The sequence below is a fragment of the Helianthus annuus genome, chromosome 16 (genome assembly GCF_002127325.2).
Source record: "Helianthus annuus cultivar XRQ/B chromosome 16, HanXRQr2.0-SUNRISE, whole genome shotgun sequence".
NCBI classification, from domain to species: Eukaryota; Viridiplantae; Streptophyta; class Magnoliopsida; order Asterales; family Asteraceae; genus Helianthus; species Helianthus annuus.
In genome coordinates, this window is record NC_035448.2 from 37,109,624 (window position 1) to 37,127,450 (window position 17,827).

The 17,827-nt window shown below is 33.4% G+C and overlaps 3 protein-coding genes across 3 annotated transcripts; 2 read left to right on the forward strand and 1 right to left on the reverse strand.

Annotated features, from left to right (window-relative positions):
• Window positions 1-10,698: 10,698 nt before the first annotated feature.
• Window positions 10,699-13,918, reverse strand: LOC110916913 (zinc finger MYM-type protein 1-like). The gene is made up of 2 exons (XM_022161565.2): window positions 13,707-13,918; window positions 10,699-13,618 (listed from the first exon to the last, which is right to left on the reverse strand). The coding sequence occupies exon 2, from the start codon at window positions 13,318-13,320 to the stop codon at window positions 11,275-11,277; it is 2,046 nt and encodes a 681-aa protein (XP_022017257.1). The 5' UTR covers window positions 13,321-13,618; window positions 13,707-13,918; the 3' UTR covers window positions 10,699-11,274.
• A 281-nt stretch (window positions 13,919-14,199) lies between these two features.
• On the forward strand, window positions 14,200-15,290 carry LOC110916366 (transcription factor HEC2). The gene has a single exon (XM_022161121.2). The coding sequence runs from the start codon at window positions 14,399-14,401 to the stop codon at window positions 15,104-15,106; it is 708 nt and encodes a 235-aa protein (XP_022016813.1). The 5' UTR covers window positions 14,200-14,398; the 3' UTR covers window positions 15,107-15,290.
• Window positions 15,291-15,876: 586 nt separating this feature from the next.
• On the forward strand, window positions 15,877-17,226 carry LOC110916171 (protein ALP1-like). The gene is made up of 2 exons (XM_022160921.2): window positions 15,877-16,255; window positions 16,358-17,226. The coding sequence occupies exons 1-2, from the start codon at window positions 15,970-15,972 to the stop codon at window positions 17,224-17,226; spliced, it is 1,155 nt and encodes a 384-aa protein (XP_022016613.1). The 5' UTR covers window positions 15,877-15,969.
• Window positions 17,227-17,827: the final 601 nt, after the last annotated feature.

Consider the following 17,827-nt stretch of genomic DNA (forward strand, 5'->3'; position numbering starts at 1 on the left):
TGAGAGTTTTTGTGCTTACAAAAGTTAGTTTATGTAACGGATGTTGGATCAGTTTTGTTTATTCATGAAGGAAAACATGTGAACATACCTTTGATTGCATCAGTACAGGCCAGCAGAGAATCCAGATGTAGAGGCAGCAACAGTGTTTGACATAGTTGTCAGTTTGGTCTGGTTCCTCCTTAGGGTGCAATCTAATGATGGTGGTAAAAGAAACCGAATAGGGGATTCGGTTATGGAGAAGAGGCCGATTGATGTTATGCTAATTAGGTTATGTCTAAGTGTGTAACTGAGTAACCCTTTAACCTCTACATAATTCTCCTTATATAAGCACCCAAGAGGAAACCCTAATTAGTTAATAAGGGTAATTGGGCCCATCAACAATTACCAACTAATTATTTAATAGGATTGTTATATATTTTGATCCATATAATATAAATGATTATAATGGCTACTAGATTAAATATAAAATAAATATATTTAATCTTACATTCTCCCACTTAGCCGAGTAATCATTTACTATGAGTATTAGATAAGCCTGATCAGGAGTTAACACTCATTTTAGCCTTAAACAAGTACTATAGCAGAGAAATACAGCCGTTGAATCATTATGCAACTCAGGACCCCCATTAATCATACTATAGCCTTAATTTAAAACCTAATCGTTATGATCAAAATACGCATAAGCCCTTTGTTTGATTTGTAACTATATTTGTCTATATGCCATTATGCTAGCTTGACATATTCTTAGAGACATACAAAATCAAACTGATGAGGAAAATTAACTAATACTTAGTCATTCATAGTACGATATGCATTTACGCACGACCATTAATTAATACCCGTCTATGAGCTCTCTTAATAAGACTTATGGGTAATAGCCCTTCAGTTATAGGATCCTTAAGTATATCATGAATGTATTCGATACAAAACTTAGTTTCCTCAATTCGTTCATAAACGAATAATTAATTGCGTATCGAAACTTAATGCAGCACCTCTTGAACTGTTACTGTTCAAGGAGTCATGGTAGCTGACTTTATCACATTAAGTCTTCAAAAATTAATTATATGGAGTTAATAAACTTATGAGTCCACTGATAAATTTCCAATAACATTTAGTGACTATGTTATGTCGTTATAACTTAGGTTGTTAATATCAGTGCATTATGACTCCTCCATGAAATAGGTTTTGTCTGCTGACATAAAGATATACCTGAAATTACATTTTGTCATCTTTGAATATCTCAAAGTTAGAGTAATAAACCGGTTTTAATTCTCACTTCTTCTTCAAATTATAGCTTCTCGTTTCCTTTAAAGATATTGTAATACTCCATTAGATGCTTCACATTAATCTAGACATATCTAGTGTGTTGCAATGTGAGTAATATCTAAACGAGTATAGACTTAAACTTACATAAGGCTTCTAATTAATGAAGCGTAAATAAATAATCTCATTTATCCTATTATCCTCTAAAGGAGAGCAATATTGATTGTTACATATGTAAGGACCCATTTAATGTTAAACTTATGGAACGGAACTAATATCCCATTGGGTCTATCTCAGTATGTTATGATATTAATCACGTAAGAGATATCTCTGAGGTTTATTATATCAAAGTTTGTGTTAACAATGCTTTGACTTATGTAACATATACTTGTCAAAAGAATGTCATCTATATAGACAAGTTTATTTTAGTTGCTCCCACTCATCTTGAGGTAGGTACATTAATCCACTTGATTGTTAATGAAAATAATTACGTTAAGATTTCATCACATTATAATGTTTGCATTAACCCATACATGGATTTTATTGGCTTACAAATAAAGTGTTCTTTGACCTTCAGTTTGAAACTTTAGATTGTTATCTAATGAAAATGTGTCAGCCATTTGTTAGGGAAAATTGTTTTAATGTTCATCTAATGTAGCTTAAAACTATTATAAGCTACTAGAACAGTGATGATCCTCAAAGAAATCTTTTGTTAGATATGTAATAAAGATTCTTTAATAATTTATCTCTTCCTGAGTACAACCTTTGACAACCAATCATGCCTCTTTGTGTCTTAACGCTTATATTAGGATTTGATTTAGTTATGAACACTCTTAGGTAATTCAATCAAATCCCAAACTTATACGAACACATAAAATCAGTTTTACTAGAAAACTGTTTTATTCCATTTATAAGATTAATTGACGCTAATGGCTTAATTTGAAGAGATAGGATCAGTAAACATTTCCAAAATCCATTTCAACTTTAGTTAGGGAGGTTATGTAATCATCAAAGTTAGTAGGCTTTTAAACCTAGATGACCTCCTGAGTTGATTAATGGGTTCATTAGAAGTTTCAGTTTTATGGATTAGCTCTTGGTTAGGTTGCTATCATTTTCAGGATTCTAAGTTTGTAAGATTTGGTGCAGTATGGTGTACAAGAGGTGTAATCGGAGTTAAATTCGGAGTGAAATTTAATGACACTCTTCCCCCCCGCCTCTGGTATTCCTTACAAGTCATGATAAGGACTTTGACTTCTCCCACTGACCTTAGAAAACTTTAGGAACTCGGCATGCTTAGGGTCAATATTTAACGACCAACAGATTCTAATAGAGAAACAAGTTAATGACGTTAGTCGTTGTGATTTCTCTTGTTGAGGATTATATTAGTTTAGGTAAGAAATCTAAGTGTGCCCACAATTAAGCAACAACGAAACTTTTGTAAGAGTAGCATTAGATTTTAAGGAGACAAGTTGTGATAGAACAATATCGTGATGGAGCAGTGTCTTGTACAAGAGGTGCAAATTGAGGTAATGTGAAATTTTCACACCCCACCTTTTGCAACTATTGCAAGTTATTATTAAGACACTTAATGCTCCCACTGATCTTTAATATCTCTAGAAATGCTACAAGAGAAGTTTCAATGAGGTACGTGACGTGGGAACCTATCATATATACGTTAGACTTTATTTGATTTCTTTAATGTCCAGATATCATAAGAAATTTTAGGGACATATTTAATAGAAATCTTATAAAGTATGTATATGAATAGATTTCTTCTAAGACCGTGGGCCATATGCGACAAAATTTAGATACAAGTTGATAGTCTTTCAAATGATAAATTAATTATGTCTGAATATTCCATTTGGAATAAGTTCCATGAATGTCAATGAATGACTTATTATGGACCCATACTTATTCCTTAAGCCAAGTAATATTTAGGGCTTTAACGTCATGATTTAAAATCACTTATAATGAGATTAGATGAAAAAATCATCCTCATTAACCATGTCATGATTTCTCACGAATTTCGGTTATAATGGATGAAATTTATAAGTCTCATTTTTCCTTTTGTCAAATTCTCATTTGCATGATGACAAAATTTGTGAAAGTGTAAGGTATCATCTAGTTCCATCTTAGTAATGTTTCTATCCGAATATTTAGAACAAATAAAATGAGAGTTTACGGTAAGTGTGACTTTATGTTAACTATGCAAACCTCACAATCTTCATATCTTTGTTTAATTATGATACTATATTCTGATTAATCAGAATATATAAGGTATCGAAAAGCGTTGTTTGAAGACTGCTTATTATGGCTCTTATAGCCTTAACATTTAATTTTGTCACTAACTCTTGTGTTAGTTATTTGTCGAGTTCTGGTAAGGAAACGTATGGAACTAGAGTCAACTAATCATGTGTTAATTGGAATATTAAAAAATTATCAGACTTAAATATCATTAGTAAGTGACTACCTAATTAACTTATCCAACTGTTCTTTGGAATAATGGATAGCCTCGTTGCTTATGCCTAGTCTAATGACATAATTATGCAGTGAGATTTTCCCTTGAAGAACCTTAAAGTTGGAATTAGCACTTGTAATTTGTCTATGGACCTTGGAACAATCCTCTTTTAAACTATTAGTGGTTGTAAAGTGAATAACATCTTATTTTCCAGCTTCAAACATTTATTTCTTTGTACATATGTTGCTTATCAACACACTCATTATACTTTGGTATTTTTGAGTGTTATAGATGATTTATAATGCATCAAATTGTACAAGTGAAAATCTTAGTATGTAATGTACTGGAAAATGTACTTATTTCCATGCGTAAGCCCTTAACTTTATGGGTCATGGTATTGTACATTATTATTATGTATTCACATATACCACTTAGCTTTATAGTTTATAATTTTAAATGAAGGCATGCATCTTAGGAGTTCTAGTGATTATTCCACAATTATAGATTAGTTTTAGGAAAGACTTAATCTGGAATAACCTTTTAGTGACAGCACTTATTCTTGATTATCATAAGAGTCATCATGTTCGATTTATCCTAATCATCATGCTCTACTTTTCTTCTGTAGTGCTTTATCAGAAGAGAGCAATAGTGTTATCGTGTCTTAAGAGATAATCAAGGATTTAATTTAAGAGCTAATTCTTATAGAAACTTTAAGCAAAACATATTAGATTTAGGAATTAGAGTGGATGAGATATAGATTTATAGAAGAAAATTATAGTGAATAAAAATTATGGGTACTAAGAATAAGGCAGACGAAATGATCATAAAAATTAATTAAGGATCATTAATATAAGGATCATTGTGTGAAGAGGTTGTGATATGTCTATTACTAACATCAAAATAATAGACTTATTTAAAGTTCTACTTAAACGAAGACAAATCAGCTTTGGCCAGAAGTGTAATCATTTAAGCATGTGTGCAAAGTGGTTGTAACAAATCAGCTTTGGCCAGAAATTGAGACAATCACTTTAGTTATGCACTCGTTAAGAATGCCATCTATGAAGGAATTAAATCAGCTTCGGCCAGATATTAAGACATTCATGTTTATGATACACACTTAACATAGCTTTCGTAATACTTGAACGATAAGTAGACGTATCAAATCAGCTTTGGCCAGAAATGATACATCAGAAGCTCATTCAAGTTAAGCCATTTTGGTTTTGTAAAACATTATTTGATCCTTACTAATTAACTAAGTATTTACAAAACCAAACATTTAATAGCAAATTACCTGTTAGCGCGGATCGAGTCTTGTGCGATCAGTAATGCCCAAGTTTTGTGCGATCAGTAAAGCCCAAAAACTTGTGCGATCAGTAAGGCCCAAAACTTGTGCGATCAGTAAGGCCCAAAAACTTGTGCGATCAGTAATGCCCAAAAACTTGTGCGATCAGTAATGCCTTGTGCGATCCACAAGTCTTGTGCGATCCACAAATCTTGTGCAATCCATAAATCTTGTGCAATTATGCAGTCTTAACTTGTACAATATGCTTAATTAGTTGTACAAATCTTGTGCGACTGTCTTGTGCGATCAGATCATCTCTTATGTGATCTGATCTTGTGCGATTATCTTATGCGATCAGATCATCTCTTATGTGATCTGATCTTGTGCGATCCAGTTGCTGTTTATTGTTATAACAACTGAAAATTCAAAAATTAAGAATTGTGATAGAGTTTCCTATTATAACATTTGATCTAATTTTATCACAAAATTTCGAAAATCATAATCTGTTTATCTCATTAACAGATTTCGAAAAAACTTATTAGATAAAATAAGATCAAAAATTAGGAAAACATTCCACAATTCAAATCACATTCCAAACATAAAGGAAATTTCGAATTTCATCTAAGAACATGATGAACCCTAAAAATTAACCTTAACCTTATATCCGAAATCTGGAAAATTTATCAATCATTTAATCAATTCTAGAACATTATGATTTTAGAACAGTAATATTTGATGAAAACATATGATTCGATATAGTTTGAACATATCCGAGATGGGGTTTCGGATGAAAAATCCGAAATTTATTTAGGGTTTTCTAATTCCGTTTTCCAGTTTTATTCCAGATTTATGGATACAAAACAGAACTGACTAATCAACATATGCTCTGATACCAGATGTTGGATCAGTTCTGTTTATTGATGAAGGAAAACATGTGAACATACCTTTGATTGCATCAGTACAGGCCAGCAGAGAATCCGGATGTAGATGCAGCAACAGTGTTTGACATAGTTGTCAGTTTGGTCTGGTTCCTTCTTAGGGTGCAATCTAATGATGGTGGTAAAAGAAACCGAATAGGGGATTCGGTTATGGAGAAGAGGCCGATTGATGTTATGCTAATTAGGTTATGTCTAAGTGTGTAACTGAGTAACCCTTTAACCTCTACATAATTCTCCTTATATAAGCACCCAAGAGGAAACCCTAATTAGTTAATAAGGGTAATTGGGCCCATCAACAATTACCAACTAATTATTTAATAGGATTGTTATATATTTTGATCCATATAATGTAAATGATTATAATGGCTACTAGATTAAATATAAAATAAATATATTTAATCTTACAACGGAATTACATACGTGAAATGTTTTAACCATCAGTTGACATACCTTTTCATAAAGATTTATAACGTTTCAAGATAGAACGTTGTAATGATTTCCCAACTATTAAAGATATGTCTTTGATCCTTTCTGGTAGTTTTTTTTTTTTTTTTCATATAAGAATCTTCCATATTCATTCTTGTGTTCTCTAATAATTATGCAGTCTCTAAAGAAACCACAAAACATTTTAATCTGACATGTATATAGCAGACGACACAATGGCACAATGGTAAAAGATTTCCACGAATTACCAAAACACAAAACCTGGAGGATCTAAAATTATTAGTATATAACACAGGGTACATTTGCAAGTAGACAGCAGTAATTGTAGGCATGACATGAAGCAGTGGTTCTTTGCGAATGCTAATGCTACTGCTGGCTTACCTTTGGCTGTTGGTGCATCAAACCTGGTCTGCCTTGAAGAGCGCTCCCAATCATGATTCTTCTAATAAGTTCCTTCAGGATAATTTTATCTTTGTATATTATATTATAATAATCAAGATAGCATGTCCCCACTTTTGGATCAAGTGGCTTATCTCCACGTGTTAAGACCATCAACAATAATATTCTGGTACCGGATTCACTCACCGTCGAACGCTACCTCTTAATACCTAATTTATACCTCTGACTGCTCTCACGTGAGTGGGTGGGCTCAAACTTCCCTGCAAAATGGTTTTACTTTTCAACTTTGTATATTAATATTAGGTTATTGTGTAGTGTAATTTGGGTGTATAAATTTATTTGTTTATTTACGGTATGGTCGATGTAGATTATGTAAGATGTTCATGCACCATCAAAAGCACCAGTGGTAGATCTAAGCCATTGAAAATTGTGGGGCAACTCCTATCTGATCGTCTGACATCTTTGCAATCGTATATGCCCTAATGGAGAGAGTAAACTTATTCAAAGTATTTTTATTATATATATTAATTAGCATGTTTATTCAAACAATTTTTATTATATAAATTAATTAGCATGTTTTGGTAAATTTAAAATATTATTAAGTATAGTATAAATATATTAATACGAAAAAATATAACGTTGCAATTTTTTCCTAGGGAATGGTACTGGACAAGGTTTATTAAGAACAATATAAAGACACTATTAAAAAGGACAAAAGATCCTACAAAATTTGTAGCATATTTCGTTATAAATTCGTATAAATTTCAGTTAAAATACCTACCCGGTAGAAAGCCCAAATTATAAGTGACCAAATACAGACGAATTCAAATTGCGTCGGAATGATCAAAAGTTTCCTATGCCTTTTCGACAAAAAATTTAATTTATATATATATTGGTAAGAATATGGTCGAAATTATTTTAGTGGAAAATTGGTCGTAAATAATTTTGGTTAGAAATGGTCATAGGTAGTAAATATTGGTCGGAAAAAATTTCCCATGGGCCTTTTTCCTTTGTAATCAATTTTGTCGGAGTAGTTTCCTACGAATTTTCGTCGTAATTTGATATACAAAACCGCCTTATTTTCTAATACAAAAGATGATAATGGTAAACGCCTAATGATGTTGCAATTTTGAATGGTAAATACTAAAGGGTGATGGTATTTGGACACCCCCCTTCGCCAATACGGTGCATATAGTCTTGTATGCGTCATATAAGGTTTCAATACATAAATGCATGAGAAAAAGTAACCCTATACGACGTGTAAAGAACTATAAGCGTCGTACAAGATTGTGGTTGTTGAAACATTAAACCCTATACGTCGCGTATAATACTATATGAGTCGTATATGTACGATGTACAAGGTTTTTAGTTACTGACTTTGCAAGGAGTTCTGATTAAAAAAATCTGAAAAAGTGCCCGTATACGACGTGTATAGGCTATATGCGTCGTATAGGATTCTGGTTATTGAAACATTAAACCTTATACGTGTCGTATAGATCCAGAAAATTGTTACAAAGCCAAGCATATCGGGAGCATTTTATTCATACAAAAATTCACAAACAAAACAATCCGATTAAACCGTTCGTATTATGATGTCGTCTTGGGACATTAGTGATGTTTTTGGTGAAGATTTGAACTAGTCATACGTCTCCGAAAGCGTTTTCAAACCCGGCGTTGAACGAGGTGACGAGTAGGTTGTGTCCGTGCTTTGTTGTGATGACAGGAGAGTGATGCCCGTGCAGCACGATTTGAGCCAGGTAAAAAGTCTTTACAAGATGTGATGCCGTTTTGATTACCAAAGTCTCACCATTAAGTTGTTTCAGGAGTTCATAGTACGCAAATGAGACTTACCATTCGCATGTGGAAAAACCACACAAGAATGAGTGCGAGGAAGGTGCTAAGAACTTCGAGTAAGATGACAACGAAGTCGAAAATGGTGCTAAGCACTACGAGGAAGGGCTAACCAGCCTTGTTCGTGTCTTAACTAGAAAAAAATTACTCAATATCTATACGATGCACATAACACTATAAACGCCGTATAGGCATGATCTACTTTACTTACAAGCCAATGATTGTTTATAATATTTGCCTTGTTAATCTATACCAGGGTTTCCAAGGTAATATATAGAGCCGTAGTGGCAAACATTCACCCTGACCCAAACTCGGGTTTGACAGATGAGCAATCTCGTGATGCCTTTTTGCAAGAATATGACATGTTTAGCATTATCATCAATATGTTTTCATGTTGGAACAAATAATAATATGCGTGTTAAAATATTAAAAAGCTAGACTTTTTAAATATGTAGTTGTCACACTACCAGGAATGCAAAAATATAGACCTTAATTTACACATCAAACTGTTTAAATAAAAAAAAAAACATAAACAATATACGAATCATTCATTTTAATTCAATTAATATATTAATACATCGATGTGCAATAGGCACATGTTTTCTATGTTTTTCTATTCATAATAATGTATATAATTAATTCCTTGTCTAACTAATAAAAACACTGAATGATCATATTTGAATTCATGTACGTATCTGATAATCATCAATACTTTGGATATAAAATATAGAAAAGACATAAATAAGAAGACGAACGAGAAAAGAAAGAGAAAATGATAATCTCACCAACTTAATTTGTACGTGGCATTCGAATAGCATTTAGTTATTTAGATATCAGTATTTCGTTGTATATAATTGAATTCAGTGGCCAACACATGTTATTGTGAGAATAAAAGTAAACAAGTTTATTTTTTTCAGTATTAAAAAAATTAAAAATAATTGGTGTTATATGAATAGCATACAATGTGTGTGTAAGAATCATAATTTCTTTTGTTATATAAACTCTTGATATATATTAAATAGACTAGCATAGATATGTTTTTTATGTTATTGTAATTTCCTATACATGTTATTGTAATTTCAACCTATACAGCGTCTCTCTCTCTCTCTCTCTCTCTCTCTAAAATTTAAAATATTATTATTATTATTATTATTATTATTATTATAATTATAATTTTTTTTGAATGGCAAATTTTCTTTTATTCCTATCGTCTATTAGACTTGAACCTAAGACCTTTCACTCTCAAGGTATTTAAAGGTTTTGTCTTTTCCAATAGAACACCACCCCATTATTAATAAGAATAATAAATTTCTTTTTGAAAATAAAACTTCATTAAAACAGCCTCCGACCCAAACGGGCAAAAGGCCAAACAAAACAATACCTCCGACCCAAACAGACAAAGGGCTAAAACTTACAACATATACATGAGATATTTACAGCACTCCTTCCAACTAATATATTTACATGAAGATCTATTTTTAATCCACCAAAACCTCTCGACTTAGTCTCTATCATAATATCTTGCGGACTTCTCCTGATCTGATTGAAGACCAACTCGTTCCTACCTTTCCAAATACTCCAACACGAAATAATAACTAGCCCCAGAATAATCTTTTTTTGCTTTCTTCCCAACCTGTATAGAGTTATGAGTATTCATTAAATCTTTGAACTCAAAAACGAAGATCGGGGGAATATTGCACCACGCACTAACAGCCGCTCACACCCTAATAGCCACCGAATATGCAGTGAATAAATGATCCACCGTTTCCTTATACTCATCGCAGAAAGGGTACATGATCGAAGTAATATCCACATTCCTTCTTCTCAAACAGGGCCGGCTCAACCATTATGGTGGCCTTAAGCGAAATACAAAATTGAGGCCTTCAAAAAAAAAAAAAAAAAACTTAACTAGTTGTACAGTTAAGGATGAAAAACATACCTGTTGTACCCCATTCACAAACCTAATGCCTTGATAAAAGACTATTTGTATTTGATAAAAAACCCTCCTCCTTTATCCGGGCTTGGGACCGGCAAAATAAACTAAAACGTTTATAGTTGGCGGAGTTAAAATTTTTTTTTTTGTATTCGTATATATTTGTTGTATGTGTAAAGATATGTTTAGATCAAGTTTATTTTTCTAGCTTTAACGGATGCAAACTTTTTAATAAAATTTTCATAATCAGTTTCTTCTAACAAATCGTTTTCAATTGACAAAGTAGCTAATCCATTCAATCTTTCTTGTGACATTGTAGATCTTAAATAATTTTTTAATAATTTTAATTTAGAAAAGCTTCTTTCAGCGGAAGCAACAGTCACGGGAATAGTTAACATAATCCTATAAGCAATATAAGCATTTGAAAAGGAGTTAAAAGTGTTAATATAGTTTAGTATATTAATAGGAGTGTCACATTCTAAATGTATCACATGTCTTAGAACTTTTAGTTCATCAAATAAATCCAAACCATCAATATCTATACTAGTATCATGTTTTAAAGAACTTTCAAGATTAATACAATGTTGTTTTAAAGTATTATCATCCAATAATTTCAGTTTTTTTATACTAAATAGAAAACCAAAAATACTTTCAAACATTTTAAATTGATCAAATCTAGTCCTAATTGAAGAAATAGCTTGGTCTACTATATATAAAAAGAAAAGTAATCGGTTTTAAATAATTCAATAGGAGTTTTAGTAGTTTCATTAGTAACATTTTCATCAAATCGTCTATTTCTATGGATGATACGTTTTTCACGAAACATAGGTTCTACATCCATCTCTAAAGCGATTTCTTTTGCATCAATAATAGCATTTTCGAATCCATTTTCTCTATAATTTTCAAAATAACACAAAAGGCCATCTAATTTTTGTATAGCACTATCAATACACATATCTTTTTCCTGTAAGCTCTTGCTAACACGATTAATAGCACACAAAATTTCATACCAAATAACCATTCCTAATAAAAATTCAAACTTATTGAATTCAAAATCTGCCAAGGATTTAGCCTCACTTAGAACTTTTGCATCATCATCACTATATAATTTCATAAGTGCCTTTTTTATTTGTGGCGCTTGATATCTAATTGCCTTAACACTTTCTACCCTACTTTCCCAACGTGTTTGTGATAAAGGTTTTAGAGTTAATTTTGGTAAACAATCTTGTAATATTTTCCACCTTTTGGTTGATGAAGCAAAAATTGTATAAGTACGTTGTATAATTCCAAAAAACTCACGAGCTTTTGTACACGAATTAGCCATATCACAAAGAACTAAATTTAAACTATGACAACCACATGGTGTATAAAAGGCCCTAGGATTAATATCTAACAATCTTTTTTGAACACCTTGATGCTTTCCTTTCATATTTGAACCATTGTCATAGCCTTGTCCTCTAATATTATTTATGTCAAGTCCTATATTACTAATTTCTTCAACCATAGCATCAAATAGACCTTTACCGGTTGTATCATCTACTATTATAAATTCAAAAAAATATTCTTTAACTTCAATCGGTGTTGATGAGATATCTAAGCATCGTAAAATAATTGACATTTGTTCTTTATGACTAGTATCGGGTGTGCAATCAAGTATAACTGAAAAGTATTTAGCTTCCTTAACTTTATTAACAATTTTATTTTTAACTTCACATGCTAATAAACTAATTAGTTCGTTTTGCATATTATGACCAAGATAATTATTGTAGATTTCTTTGTTCTTTATTCGTCTAACATGTTCTTTCATTACGAGATCAAATTCTGCAATCATTTGAACAATAGCTAAAAAATTACCATTGTTTTTTTCATAAAGTTTTTCGTTATCTCCACGAAATGGTATATTGTTCATGCTAAAAGTTTTTACAACGCCAATAATTCTTTTAAGTACATCTTTCCAATGTTCCTTATCTTTATTTATAAGAATTTGAGTTTCTTTATCAATTGTATTATTTTTTGCTAACCTTGTTTCTAACTCAAACCATTTGCTCATATTCATAATATGTTCTTTACTTGATTCATGTTTTTTTAGTTTATCATTCATATTTCTCCAATCCTTACTACCTCCTTTTGCTAATTTACTTTTACAAGAATTCACATCAAATAATTTGCAACAAAAACAAAATACCCTATCTACCTTTATTGAGTAAAGCAACCATTTTCTTTCGTATTTTTCCCCATTTGCCATTTTTTGCATATAAAAAGAAGAGCTAAAGTTTCTAGAATATTCATCTTTTGGAAAATCATAATCATAAACCTTTACCGGTCCCTTTTCTACAAGCAAATCTCTTAAATTAGCATTAATAACAGTCCATTCAGTTGGATCATCTAAATTTATAGTTTCGTCTACATTCAAAGGTTCATCGCTATTATTTTCATTAGCATTCAAAGGTTCATCCCTATTATTTTCATCAACATTCAAAGGTTCATCTTTATTATTTTCATCAACATTCAAAGGTTCATCCCTATTTTGCTCATCCACATTTAAAGGTTCATCGCTATTGTGTTCATCAACATTTAAAGGATCATCGCTACTAAGGTCATCCACTTTTAACGGTTCATCACTATTGTTATCTTTCACGGTTGTTACATATTTTAATAAAGATCCTTTTAATGATTCCATCTCAGCTTCTAATTTTTGTTTCTTTTTTCTCTTAGAATGACCCGATTCATGCTTTCTATATCTATTGGACATTATGGACTCAAAAATCTAACAATTATCAACAATTAACACAAAATCTAATCTAAGAATGCAATTATCAAAAAAATCAACAGTAATCTCAAATTAGGATTTAGGGCAAGTAGTGCACGAGTACCTTAAAAGTTAGATTTTGCGCCTTTGCTGCTATGTGAGCAATCTGCCACTCATGAACAGTAAAACAGCCGTCCGCCAACAACCGTTGGTAATTTCAGATTTCGAAATCTGATTCACTGATTGTTAATTTGCCAGAACTCAAACTCAGAATGAAGAACAAATTTGCAAAAAAGATTCACTGTAGAAGATTAAATCAAACAGGTTATTGGATATATAGGGTAAACTTAACAAAAAAAAAAAGACGTTAGAAGATTGGAATTGGATACCTAAAATCGGTGCTACAATCATGATTGTTTCCATGGATGATGGATTCGATTGGCTTTGGCAGTTTCACCGATTGATTGCCCATTTGAGATATCTTCTGTAGTTATGTCGTTCCCTAATCCCCGTAATCACGCGCCGTATTTGAGTTCCTTTTCCTTTGTCGTTCAACCTATCTGTATTCACAATTGAATTGTTATTTATGACTAGTGGCCCAAATGCAACTGAGAAGTGGGCCGGCTTTTAAAACAACACTTAGTTAATAGTTTATAAGCCCAAATGCAATATAGGCCTATATATAATTTTTTTTTGCTGGAGGCCTTATAAAATATGTGGCCTAAAGCCCTAGCTTGAGTAAGATGGCCCATGGGCCGGCCCTGTTCTCAAATTAACTCTAGTATCAAGTCTATCCAAGTTACCTCTTCAACCCATTATATTATATATACAGTATTCATGTTGAATTGATAGGCTGTTCTCACAACAAGGCTAGCTAAAGTCCACTTAGGTAACCCTAATACTACTCTTCCCCTCCCTCTTTCTCTCTCTCTCTCTCTCTCTCTCTGCTACATTCTGATAAAACTTCAACTGTATCTTCCTGATCTCCATAGTTTACCCATCCCTCTACTTCTGCCCATTAGCTTTTCCACCCCCATATCTTCCCTTTTTCACATTAACCAAAAACTTATATAATACTGCAATGGACATTGAGTTTCTTAGGTCCATTTCCGATGACCAAACCGACATGATGATGATGCAGCTCGAAAAACTCCCTGATTTCTCTGCAGTTTATGATAATAATAATAATCAACATAATACCAACCTGAATCCAAACTATATGATGGAAGACTCCAGTTTCATAAACCCTACAACCACCATTGCATTCAACTCTCCAACACCAACCACCGGTGGTACTGAGATGCAGTTTTTATCAAGTCCACGGTGGCGAAACGGTGGTGATGAAGAAACCGAGCAGAAGCGAAACTCAATGGCCGCGATGAGAGAAATGATATTTCGAATAGCAGCCATGCAACCGATCCACATTGATCCGGAATCCATCAAACCACCCAAGAGGCGGAATGTGAAGATATCGAAAGACCCTCAAAGCGTGGCGGCCAGGCATCGGAGAGAAAGGATAAGTGAGAGGATTAGGATATTACAAAGACTTGTTCCGGGTGGTACAAAAATGGATACAGCCTCTATGCTTGATGAAGCAATTCATTATATGAAGTTTTTGAAAAATCAGGTGCAAACATTGGAGAAAGTTGGAGAGAATCGGCCACCGATGGCGGCGGGGATCGGTTTTCCGGTGGCGATGACAAGTGGGAGTTACATTCCCATGGGGACATCTGCAAAGGGTTATCAACAATCTGGGAATAATGTTGTTCATCACTCTTTAGGAGCCTAGTTGAAAATAAGGTGTTTTTTTTTTAATTTGGTGATTTTAAAATGAATTTCATGCTTATTTGAGAGGCTTTGATTGATAATAGAGGGTTGTTTTGTTACCTAATTAAGAACAATCATAGCGACATGAAGTTAGGATTTGGAATCCATGCAAGTTGTACTATTCTTATAAAATAATCATTCACTTCTCCTTATGATGACATGATATGGTTTTTAAATGTTATATTTTGAGATATTGGATGGTTTCATTGCATACACTCCGATTAATTAATAGCCTAGAAAAGTTGTAGAAATCCATATCTGTCAACGATCAGTTGTATAAACTATAAGACCAAGCGTAATGGGGCGTTTTCCATAAGTTTTTTTGCCCCAAAACGCCCTATAACGCCCTCATCCCCATTACGGGCGGCGTTTTGGGGCGTTATAATTCAAAAAAATTGAGGCCGGCGTTTAAATTAAAACGCCAAACAATCCATTAATCCACCAATCAACGGTAATATCTCCAACGGCTAGTTTGACCATTTTTTATTTTTTTTAAAATCTATTATATATATATATATATATATATATAAACAATCAAAACTCATCCATTTTCAACAAAAACACTCTCAAAACCTCTCTAAAAAATCCCACATTTTATAAAAAAACTTGATGGATTCTCCTAGTTCTTCATCCATGATGAATTTTTACTACAACGAGTTTTTTGCGGATGGCGATGGTTCGACCGATGAGGAGCTTGAGCAAGAGGCGGTTACAAGTGCATGTCAACTAGCGGTTCGATATGTCAACCATTCTCGTCGGCCCGAAGCCCCAAAAAATAAAAGAGGCTATGTTGAACGAGACCGACGCGCGGCACACGAGCGTTTGATGAAAGACTATTTTGACGAGGCGCCGACATTTTCAAACGAAGTTTTTAGGCGTCGTTTCCGGATGAGTAAACGGTTGTTTCTACGCATAGTCAACGACTTGGAAGCCAACTACGATTATTTTAAACAAAAACCGGATGCGAGAGGGTACCTTGGATTCACCGGTATCCAAAAGTGTACGTCGGCATTACGAATCCTTGCTTATGGTAACACTACCGACATCAACGACGAGTATCTAAAAATGGCGGAGAAAACAACACGAGATAGCTTGGAACATTTTTGTCGCGGTACAATGTTTTTTTTTAGTTTTATTTTTTTTAAACGACGCGTATGCTTAGAATTTTTTTTTTTTTTGAATCTTATGTTTGTCTATATTTTTTTTTATAAAGGTATAATTGATGTGTACGGTGCGCGTTATCTTAGAACGCCTACATGGGAGGACCTTCAAAAGATCTACGAGGTACATAATGCCGAGCATGGTTTGCCTGGTATGATCGGGAGCATAGATTGCATGCATTGGCGTTGGGATAACTGCCCGACTGCATGGCGAGGCCAACACACACGTGGTGACCAAAAAGGACCCACTATTATTCTTCAGGCGGTTGCTTCACAGGATCTTTGGGTTTGGTCGGCTTACTTTGGCGTGGTCGGGTCATGCAATGATATCAATGTTTTAGAACAATCGCCGTTGTTAGAGGAGTGGATTTCTGGCAAAGCTCCAAAAGCGTCGTTTTACGCAAATGGAAACTACTACCCCCATGGATATTATTTGAGCGACGGAATTTATCCTAGGTATTCGATTTTTGTGAAGACGTTTAGTGATCCTATTGATGAGAAAAGAGCATACTTTAAAAAGGTTCAAGAGTCTTCACGAAAAGATATTGAGAGATGCTTTGGGGTTCTTAAACAACGCTGGCAATACTTGAGAAATCCTTGTCGTGCATGGAGCAAGCAAAAAATGAGAGATGCTATGTACGCTTGTATAATCATGCACAACATGATTTTGGAAGACGAAGGAAAGGCGATATGCCAGAATTATGTGCCAGAAGCCGTTCACCAGGAGCATCCGCAGGCGTCAATGGAAGAAAGAGTGAGTAACGCGCGAGAGTTGCGTTACGAACCGTACCATTCCCAGTTAATGGTTGATTTGGTACACCGCGCATGGTCGGTTCGTTACGTACCACCTGAGGGAGAGGAAGAAACGGAGGACGAGGAAGACGAAGTTGGCGAGGGTGACGAAAGCGAAGACGAAAACTAGTTTTTTTTTCTAGTATTGTATTTTTTTTTTCTGTTTTTTTTTATTTTCGGTTTTTTTTTTCTGTTTTTTTTTATTTTCGGTTTTTTTTTTAGTTTTTTTTTATTTTTTTTCATGGTATGTAATTTTATTTTTAAATTAATGAATTTTTTTATGTTTTAAATTTAAAAAAATAATTGGGAAATGATTGTAAAATGATTGAATGGGGCATTATGGGGCATTATACCACTACACCACTTTTTCTATAATGCCCTCATGCTGACTAGGACGCCACATGGCGCAAAACGCCCCATGGTGGGGGCATTATAGTGTATCACCACTACACATGGTCTAAAAATGTATGTAGTAAGAGTTAATAAGACCTTATACACATACACTACTGACATGGGCGGATCCAGCTCATATTTGTAGGTTCCCAAGAACCCAGCGTGTTTGGAAAAAAAATTAGTGAGAACCTTTTAGAATTTAGAAAAAAAAAAATAGGGAGAATTAAAGAGAATTTATCAAAAGAAACCTATTGGAATAAAATTTTGGATCCGCCACTAATTACATGATGGAGTGACATGTTGAATGGCCGTTTCATATTTGTTTATGATGTTTTTTT